The sequence below is a fragment of the Tachysurus fulvidraco genome, chromosome 11, assembly GCF_022655615.1.
Source record: "Tachysurus fulvidraco isolate hzauxx_2018 chromosome 11, HZAU_PFXX_2.0, whole genome shotgun sequence".
In the NCBI taxonomy this organism is placed as follows: domain Eukaryota; kingdom Metazoa; phylum Chordata; class Actinopteri; order Siluriformes; family Bagridae; genus Tachysurus; species Tachysurus fulvidraco.
The window spans coordinates 7,935,293-7,945,324 of NC_062528.1; the positions used below are offsets into that span (position 1 = coordinate 7,935,293).

Below are 10,032 nucleotides of genomic sequence, written 5' to 3' on the forward strand. Positions count from 1 at the left end.
ACAGTGGGTAGCATCTCTGCCTCACAGCTTGAACCCCAGCATGAGTTTCCTCTATGTTCTCCTTCCATTGTATAAAAAAAATGCTGCTGTAAATTGCTTTTAGGTCCGTACGTGTGTGAACGTGTGTGTATGTGTGTGAAGTGCTCTGTGATAAACTGGCATCCCATCTGGGGTGAATTCTCCTGGGATAGGCTTTGGATCCAGCATAACTGTGACCAGGATAAAGCGCTTACTGAAGATGAATGAAAGAAACAGCTTGTGATCTAAAACATACTGCCTAAACTGTGAAACATGGTGACATGTGGCTGACAGGATGAATTCTGACATGCACAAAGCATCTTAGCTGCTCAAATCCCTCCAAATGCCTTCGAATTCAAAGGATAGCAACAAGCATGGAGGCTTGACAATATATAATGCTCACCAAACTATAAACAATTAAAAGTCTTAGTTTTTAAAGGGCAAAAAATAAGAATTTCATCTTAGCTATCCAGTCACCTAAATGTTCCACTGAGGTATTTGATAGTCACTGACTATGCATAAATAGCGCATTTGCATATTTGTATTGTCATAATTGTATTGTAATGGTTTTCATAGATGTATAAATCTTTTTTGGCCTATATAAGTTTGTTGATTAGTTGAAATCCAAATTCTGCAAAATTTTCAGTGTTTCATGTATTTCTCAGTTTCTACAGTGCAAACCTCTGTGATGTTCAGTGTTTTGCTATCTGATACAACCAGTGTTAATACATCCTGGTTCTTTATGTGATATTTGGCTGTACACACTGTTCAGTTTCGGATCTGATGTCTGTTGCTAAGCATCTAGTTTCACATTTTACACATTTGGCATTACAATGTGGAGATAACACCACAAAAGCAGCCCTAGGCCTGCTTTGGAGCAGGGTTTCATCAGATAAGTAATGCTTCAAAATTCAAAGTGTGAACCATTTCTCTAACAATGTTTAAAATGCAAGGAATATAACCAGTAACCCAGTGTGAACAGCTCTAAAGATTTGTTTAACTGGTTTTACATTAGATTGATTCTGCACTTTAACTTAATTGCTATTGTTTTATGTGGAATCTAATTCAAAGATACCACAGAACCAAAGTAACGACAAAGATTGCTATATATGTTAAAACCTAATAACACACTTCTGTAGTTGTTTATAGTTGATTGCCTGCCACTTATGTCCATGGAGTTTATTTTCTCATCGCTGCCATTAGACGCTATATACTGGTCAGGACTGTGATAGATGTGGTCCTTATCCCAAGATCACTGGGTGTGATGCATGAATACTGATTCACAGGGCATAGATATCACGGGGCACCATTCACACCTAGGCAATCCACTGATCATTATGTTTTTGGGATGTGGAAGGATACCAGAGAACCTGGAGGAAACCCAAGTGGACTCAGGATGGAAATCTGACCTCAGGATCCCTGAAGCTGTGAGACAGCAACACTATCTAACCTCCTTGGAGTTGAAGAAAATATGAGCTATACTGTATACAACATTGGTGGGAGAGTGATATGTGTATGTGGGATTCCCCTGGAGCTATATACTTACCTGTTCATACTTAACTGGACTTCTGACACTATATAAGGGGCAGCTTTGTGCATAGCTGTCACTGGAGGATACAACGTAGGGTATACTGACATTTCAACTAAAATTTTAATAGCTAAACTAAAGAATTTAAAGAATTAATTAAAAAAAAAGTTTACAGTGTAGTGTTGAATTTTGTAATGTTTCCATATTTTTAACTTTGCTTCACAGTTGTAATTAATCATTTCTTTAGGATTTTTCTCAGCTGTGAAAATGCTGCAGTTACTGTGTCTCGTTGTGCTGACCCTGGCCTGGCAACCGGTACTCTCTCTCTATAACTGCTCCTCACTTTATGAGAGGGTGCCAAGTGAGTCTGAACCCAATGAATTCTGACCTTTTTCCATGTTTTTCATGTTACCAGAAACTAATCTTCGTACTGTATACTCAGATAATGATGACCTGAAGGTGGACTGCGGAATCAGTGTCATCAAACTGGAAGTTAACCTGTGCACAGCACAGTGGGCTGGCTTCGACCCCACTGGACTGGCCATGAATGGCATGCACAATAATAGCCAGTGCAAAGGTGTTATAGACACCAGCGTGGACCCTCCTGTCATCCGGTATGCACTAGCTGTCAACGACAGTCAGGGCAACCTGTGCCGGCAGTCACTTCAGGTAAGAACAAGGCATCTTTATTTTATTCACTGAATTCTTATGAAAACATGAATAAAACTGATCTGAAGTAAATTTAAAATGGTTAAAGTGGTCATATGACCAAAAAATAGTATGGACTGAGAAAATATGTTGACCAATGTGTTATTTGTTCTTTAGATTGTAGACGAGATTCCCAGTGCCTCCGGACCTTTCAGCGATTTCTCCAACATCCAGTCGGTCATCATCTCCAGCTTCATTGACACCCCAACCTCTTCATCAGGTATTGTCAGCTATTCAACGGACCTCTACTATCGCTTTTCCTGCCGTTATCCTCTGGCATACCTCATGAACAACACCAAGATTGTGGCGTAAGTTCAAAATAATTTCTGTCCATTTTATTTGTTCATTTCATTTCTTGTTAAAATACAAAATTCAAAATTCAAAATTGTTATGTCTTTTCCTTATCCAAATTTGAAACACGCAAAATAATTTTAAAGATTTGATAAAACAGCAGTGACTGACATTATTTTTTACATTTCCAGGTCATCAGTGTCACTTGCGACTAATGACAAAAATGGAAGCTTTATTGATAATCTCAGCATGAGCGTGTACAATGTGAGTTAATTTACCAGCTTCATTTTAATGGGTTAAAAATATGTCTTTCATGACACCATGATCTAATCTACTCTTAGGATTCGACCTTTTTTTATCCATTGCTGGTCCCACAAAGCGGACTACAACTACGAACCAAGGTCTACATAGAGGTCAAAGCAGTTAATCTATCTGGGAAGTATGAATACATCTTTTGAAGTGCCAACTGTAAAAAAAAGTTATGAAATGAGTAATGAGAAATTAATTGTGTTTTCTCTGTTATAGCTTTAACCTCCTCCTGGACCACTGCTTTGCAACTCCATCACCTTACACCTTCAACAACAGCGAACAACTTGACTTCTTCACTGTGTGAGAAATACAGTTTTTGTCCACATTTACATCCAACAACATTTGCTGTTGCTACTTAATTCACTCTGTTTTATGCATAAAGAGTCACATTTGTTCCTCCACAGATGTAACACTGACCCTCGGACTATTGTCATGAAAAACGGGATCTCCAAAAACAGCAGGTTCTCCTTCGAGACGTTTCGTTTTGTGGAGCATCGCAACCAAGACAAATCCTCCATCTACATTCACTGTTTCCTGAGACTCTGTGAACCTGACAAGTGCCTAAACATTATAAATGTAAGCAAAGAGTATCACTTACTTCAATTATTTTGAATCATGGCAAATAGATGTGTAATTTTTATTACTGTTTGCATGTTGCTTGTGCAGGGTTGCAATGGAAAGAGAAGAAAGAGATCTGTGGAACCTGGACAACCGACCACGGCTTCTATGTCAATTGGGCCACTTTATACTGCTGCCCAAAGTAAGTACACAACCTTGACAAAGCTAAAAATACACAATGTATTTGTATGAAAAATGTCTGTGATAGTCTATCATTGAAATACTTCTTGTAACTGATTTTTCAGCTGAACCAACAGCTGTTGCTTATGGTAAGAGGTTTTCTAAGCTTAATGTTGAGAATGTGATGGCAATGTCATTTGCTGATCTAAAGTTCTGTTATTATAGTGTTTATTATACTTCCAGTGCATATATCCACTACAAATGTACACACATAAACAAACAAAACTGATTGGAAAAACATATGAAGACACGACAAATTAAAAACACTAAAAAGCCCATACTCTAGCTGTATATTAGTATTTAGTTTCTAGGCAGAGGAGATTAAATTCTCCTCTCATATGGCCTGAAAAAGATCTCCATTCTAGTCCTAGTATGTCTAGAAAGGCTGCTCCATATATGATGCTCCCACCACCATGCTTCACTGCTTCACTGTATGTGTATGTGTTCTTGTGATCATAACATAAACATAACCCTTTTTTTCAAAACATGACGGGCTAGACATTACACATTATGGCTAGAGGCTTGTTTAATGTTTCATCTGATCGGAGTTTATTGTTCAGTAAGAATTCTAAGTTGTCTAAATGTGAATGTGGACAAACTTGTATTTAAACAGTGTAACTGAGGCTCCTGCTAATTTCATGTCATTCTACAAATCTATTTAATTGATGGCCAGCATCTCTCTTTCCTTCCTTATCATTAGTCTGAATGTGCATTGTAAAATCATGTATTGGAAACAATTGTGTGGGAATTTGATTTATTTCATGTAACTATTATACAGACATAGTTTTATATACATCCAGTTATATAATATACATTTTCTATATCAGTTATTTTTCAAACATAAATATTGTTTGTTCTGTCGAATACATACTTTTATAAATATTTGTACTTTCATGAATGCAAAGCCAAAAGAAATTATGTGTATAGATTTAAGGTGAATATATGCACAAGAAGTAAAAACAAAAGTGTTGTAATAAATAACTGAACTCTACCATCATAATATTTTTAGAACTTTTTTAAAAACTACAATAGAATACTACACAAGAGAAAATACTTTTTCTGTCTTGCTATTAGGTTTGGTTGTTCCTTTACCTCACCTATTCTTAATCTTTTAACATTTCAATGATTATAACAATTTGATTTTTGATTTATTAACTTTAGACTGTAGTAAGTATCTTACAATTTAGAGTCCCCCTATACTGTACTATTAACTCCTCGGTTAATGACATGATTTGACTTATTCATTCAGCAGGAGTTCCTGGACAGTCCAATAAAAGCCACGATAACACGTCTGGAGTGGTAGTAGGGGCAATATTTGCTTCTGCTGGTGCATTGCTGCTTGTTCTGGCTGGATGGTTTGTGCTGAAAAAGGTTTGGTAGGATGCTGACCTACCTGATTTCAAATAAGGAGCCACCAGAAGCTGGTCATCTGTTCTATGCTTAAGCAGAAAGTCTAGTCCAACTATTAAGACACTTTAGTATATTAGAGCACCTTAATGAAGCAGGAAAGGTTCTTGAATATCTCAAAAGGTCCACACAGTTCAACTAAATATGTTTGTAAATGCATGAAGGAACTGGAAGGAAATCGTTAAAGATATTTCAATCTTGTGCTAGAGATTAAAAAGTATATTTGAATCATCCAATATGTAAATACAACATATGTTTAGTTAAGCATTCTGATGATGCATTCTGATAATAAAATGGTTTAATTTGGAGATTGCATAGATAATTTAATCTAATGACCCTTATGGATTTAAATACACCATGTCCACTTTGTTTCTCTTTTGAAATCATTGTGATAAGCTATTATGTGCTGATTTGTTTACTATGTTGATCCTACCGATAAATTAATTGATTAATAATTATACAAACATACATACATACATACATATATATATATATACACAAACACCATAACTTAAAATTTTATGCATTTATTTAAAAAATAGAACACTTTAGATAATTGATTACACCAAGCACAATAAACCTGCATCTAAAAAAATGGTCCATTGGTGTTTTTTGCATTGGACTGTTTGTCTGGACAAAACTAGACAAACAGACATTACATTTTTATTTTCTATATACAAGGTTTGTCTTTACTAGACATTTTAAGAGGCAGTCTTCTACAAAAAGACAATAATTCACACTGTACAAGCACACTTCTATTTACATTAATGAGGTAATTATGACATGAATGGAGAGGGAAAGGCCACTCTAGTTTATAGTGTGTACAATGTCCTGAAGTAATGCGTTTAGTCTGGTGGAGAAATCCTCTTGTATGGACTCTATGTTTACATGACTTGGTGGCTCACCCTTATTCTGCTTTTCCTCAATCATAGATATTTGCTGCACTAAATTGGCAATAAATTTATGATTCTGCCTTGAGGAACCATCACAGAACTGGTCCACTTTGGAAACCATTTCAGCTCCTAAGGGTTCTGATGAAGAGAGTAGTGTTGTTAATGAGACTTTCAGTGCTGCAATTTTGCCCTGTACCTCCAAACTGTATGACAGGATCTCTTGTCCCAAACTGGCTGTCACCTCCTCCCATAGATCCTTCCTACTACTGTCTTTGTCCTCCTCAACTGCCTCAAATGCCTTTGTTTTAAAGTCCTCAAAACCAGCGGTTCTTCTCTTATGACTCTCATCCATAGCTTGTCTGATCTTCTCTATTGCCTCTTGGTATAGCAAAGGTCCATCAGCTTGAACCCCTTGGATGGTCATCCTGAGATGGCTGCAGAGTTGATGGGTGTTGGATTCGAGAGCCATCTGGAGGCCCTTAGTAAAGGGAGACAGGAGCTCTTGGACATTAAGCACAGTGCCCTGGGGGTGGCTAGGGTAAGGAGACAATCTCTGACGGAGATCCAATAGTTCTTGTCTCAAGCGAGCTCGAAGGCGGTCTGACTCCTGACTCAGTTTGTACCTGAGCTCAGCTGCCATGGGGTTCAGAGAGTCTGGGGAATAACTGCTCACCACGTGGCTTTTCCACATTCCACTGCAACATACAAATTGATTTGTTGTATTTAGACAAACTCTTCTGTTTTCCCATTAATATTAAATATAAAGTACAATAACAAAAACTCACTCAAAATTCTTGGTGGTATCTTTTTTATCAATGGCCAAGTTTGTGTTTTCATCATGGATACTCCAAAATCCTTCTCGACTGGCAGCATCTTGATTGACAGGAAATGCTACATGGCAGACGAGAGTGTGAGCTCAATATTTATATTTTCATAAATAAATCTGTTTATTACAGCTTAGAAAGTATACAAACCTGTTGTAGTTCCTAGTGTCACAGCAAAGATCACATACAGGAGCATGTTTTTTTTTTTTTTAAATTTAAAGACAACGTTCGTGTTCACACTGAAATATAGGAGAGACAAATTGAATTACTGATGATCAGAAGTCTCTAAATGTTGCAGTTTACATTCATGTTGTGAATGTCAGGTGTCCTGTTCTTACCTTGTAGTAAGGGTCTGTAAAGTACAACTCTCAATCCTGTCTTTTATAGAAATCCCTTATCAGAGACCTTCCTGCACTCTGCTTGTGTCAACAGAGACCACGTGGAGGGTCAATATGATAGCAGAGTGCTGTGCGAAGTGGCAGAGATTCCTTTGATTGGCTGTCTCGTAGCTGAAGCATTCCTGACAATTCATCTTCAAAGTAATCGCAGTGTCGTCATTGCAAGGTTGAGTATGACGCACCGAGTCAAGCGAGGTCAAAGGCACTTCTGATGATTTTTCTAACAGGCTTCCGACTAAGAAACATGTTGCCACATGTTTAACTAAATATGGATTGAAAGACTGGATAAATGTTAGTGAAAAACTGTGTAAGTGAGGTAATTCTATGCTGCAGGATAAAAATTGGCACTGTTAATCGTAACAAGGACATGTCCCACGTAAGAGACCCAGAATGTCCCAGAAAGTTCCTGAAAACGCTTTCCAAAATCTATGGTGATAGCTAATATTCAGAGAACAAGGGTGCTGTTTGTTTACATTCGGCTCTAAAGTGCTGTTTTTTTGTTTGTCTTCTGGGATGTTCTGACTAAAAATCAAAGCCAAACACAAAGCTCTCTGAAGTTCTAACAGCCACAAAAACAAGAATTCATCATTAAGTACATACAGCTTTAGGCTACACTTACAACACTCTGACACTTATTAGAAAACTCAAGGCAATTACTGTATAATTTTACTTCCTAAGCCACATGGTAAGTGAGTTAGATTCCAGGGATTTGTGGGTCCTGCTCTGGTCATTGATTATTTCCAGTAGGCAAACAATTTAAACAGAAGTGTTTTAACTTCTGTCTCTGTTTGCCCTTGAAGACCTTGAAGCAAAGCGTGTGTACACACAACAAATAACATACGTCAAATGTTGCTTCTTTAAATAAAGTTAACATAAAACATGTTAACATGTTGATTTCAGACATGAAAGTTGATGAGCGTTTCTTTCAACCTTGTACTTATTCTCTTAAACAGTATCATTACAAATATTACGCAATATTGATTTTCTTTATTGATTCATAGCTTTTTATCAAGTGGAGAAAACAGTGCTTATGACAGTGCTTATATAGTTACACACAATTGCATATCATCAGGAGGCATAAGTGGATGATAAATAGTGATTAATAGTATGCTAAATGCACTGTAAATAAATAATTACATTACCTGGTTGATTTGTTCTGATTTTATTTAACCGTTTCCCAGCTCAATGAATGCACTTATTACTCTGTACATGATTATAACAAGTAGCATTAGCTCTAGATAAACATATAGGGACCAATCAACCTGAAACAGTGTGTCAGTGGATGATGTAAACATTGTTGTGCTGTACGATACTTTTATTATTTTGAATCAGTTACATGAGCTGTGCCCAATGAACACTTTATAAGGTTAAGTCATTCATGTAGATTCTTGTGACAGTAGTGCGATGAAAAGTCTGGCTCTGGATTTGTCCCCACTAAACCCATGGTTGTGCACACGGTTTGAATAAACCCTGCATAGGACATGGTGTACAAAGGGCAATTTAAAGTGGCTGGTCCACCTACTGGCCTGTTTATTGGAAACCTACACTGACATGGAGAGTATTTCAGAAAAGACAGTAAAAGCACAGGATCAAATCACACTGCACCACCATTAGTATCAGTATATCATGTTGTTATTAGAAGTGACTTTTGTCATTATATTACGTAAGTAAGTATGTAAGTAAGTAAGTACATAAGTAAGTAAGTATGTAAGTAAGTAAATAAGTAAGTAAGTAAGTAAGTAAGTCACAAGTAATATGACTACCAATAGGACTACTTATAGCTCTAAGGACCACTTATACATAAACATATAAAAACATGCCTTTTATAACACCCACACAATACACACAGCATAAATCCTGTATTTCTAAACATACATATTTTATATATTGTTAGCTTTTTTGCCGCATGTACCTCAGCTTTATGCTTCACAGTACTGTACTGTACAACTGCACATATCCACATTTTTGTGGTCTTGTCTTTTTATCTTTCATATTATAATTTTTATATTTGTATACTTGTCTATATTTATGCAGTGAAATTCTGTTCTTATGCAAAATTTGGTTGATGTCACCGGTTGTGTGATCAATACAATTTTAGCTGATCGTTTATATTAGTCTATTAATGTATGACTCGTAATAAGAACTCCAGACAGAGTTATAGATCTCAGATGAAGTCTGTGTTCCTGTAAAATGTACATTCTAATAATTATCCTTATTGTGGATGACAACTTTGTGATGAATGCATTTTAAATCTGGGAAGTAGTTATGTCTCACAAGGTTAAAGTGCTCTCAGTGAATGAAGTAGGTGAAAAGTCAATCTAGTTTATGTGTGTGACAATGAAATTTGGGTCATAGTATTTGCATATTTGCCAAAGGCCATCATTCGGTAGTATGGCAACGAGATAAACAGAATATGTTTCCAACTTCTTCAGTTAGTATTATTATATGATCTATTTACCATTTCTGTGGATTTCTGTGGAGTCCAAACTTTTTAATGATTTGCTTATGTGGTCATAATTAAGTTGGAAACTTAATATAAATTGTTTTTTGTATGTTGGGGGATATTGAAACTGCCAGAGGAATCAACTTTAACCCAGAATACACAGGAGCTTTGCAAATATATCTGCTGGGCACGATTGACTTGTAAACCTTCAAAAAGTCAATCATTCCTGTTATTGGAAAAAAGCATCATTTCCCATTCAAATCATTTATTAGGCAATTTACTAGTTTCATTAAAAATGTATTATTAAAGGTTACAGCTTTCACAAACACAAACAGGTGCTGAGAGATAGGTAAAGCACAGCTTAAATCAGTAATCGTTTTCAAAAAGGCTGCAATATGACCTGGTTGTATTAGGT

The 10,032-nt window shown here is 36.4% G+C and overlaps 2 protein-coding genes across 4 annotated transcripts; one reads left to right on the forward strand and one right to left on the reverse strand.

Moving 5' to 3' along the window:
- Positions 1 to 1,625: 1,625 nt before the first annotated feature.
- Positions 1,626 to 5,367, forward strand: LOC113660414 (zona pellucida-like domain-containing protein 1). Of its 3 annotated transcripts, none has more exons than XM_027173913.2 (11): positions 1,626 to 1,644; positions 1,794 to 1,907; positions 1,989 to 2,215; positions 2,372 to 2,562; positions 2,737 to 2,809; positions 2,887 to 2,984; positions 3,071 to 3,154; positions 3,259 to 3,430; positions 3,521 to 3,614; positions 3,718 to 3,741; positions 4,902 to 5,367. In XM_027173913.2, the coding sequence occupies exons 2-11, from the start codon at positions 1,814 to 1,816 to the stop codon at positions 5,030 to 5,032; spliced, it is 1,188 nt and encodes a 395-aa protein (XP_027029714.2). In that variant the 5' UTR covers positions 1,626 to 1,644; positions 1,794 to 1,813; the 3' UTR covers positions 5,033 to 5,367. The 3 variants fall into 3 exon arrangements, with proteins under 3 accessions (XP_027029714.2, XP_047676178.1, XP_047676179.1); XM_047820222.1 differs by having other exon boundaries at positions 4,905 to 5,367; XM_047820223.1 differs by lacking the exon at positions 3,718 to 3,741.
- A 203-nt stretch (positions 5,368 to 5,570) lies between these two features.
- zgc:162608 (uncharacterized protein LOC100037332 homolog) lies at positions 5,571 to 7,124 on the reverse strand. The gene is made up of 3 exons (XM_047820224.1): positions 6,927 to 7,124; positions 6,738 to 6,843; positions 5,571 to 6,647 (listed from the first exon to the last, which is right to left on the reverse strand). Exons 1-3 carry the CDS (start codon positions 6,970 to 6,972, stop codon positions 5,867 to 5,869), a joined length of 933 nt encoding a protein of 310 aa, XP_047676180.1. The 5' UTR covers positions 6,973 to 7,124; the 3' UTR covers positions 5,571 to 5,866.
- Positions 7,125 to 10,032: the final 2,908 nt, after the last annotated feature.

Coding starts and splice junctions, on each gene's coding strand:
- LOC113660414 (XM_027173913.2), top strand. CDS start 1,814: ATGCTGCAGTTACTGTGTCTCGTTGTGCTGACCCTGGCCTGGCAACCG. Junction 1,908..1,988: donor ACTTTATGAGAGGGTGCCAA/GTGAGTCTGAAC, acceptor CTGTATACTCAG/ATAATGATGACCTGAAGGTG. Junction 2,985..3,070: donor GCAGTTAATCTATCTGGGAA/GTATGAATACAT, acceptor TCTCTGTTATAG/CTTTAACCTCCTCCTGGACC.
- zgc:162608 (XM_047820224.1), bottom strand. CDS start 6,972: ATGCTCCTGTATGTGATCTTTGCTGTGACACTAGGAACTACAACAG. Junction 6,844..6,926: donor GACACTAGGAACTACAACAG/GTTTGTATACTT, acceptor TCTGCCATGTAG/CATTTCCTGTCAATCAAGAT. Junction 6,648..6,737: donor GATACCACCAAGAATTTTGA/GTGAGTTTTTGT, acceptor TGTATGTTGCAG/TGGAATGTGGAAAAGCCACG.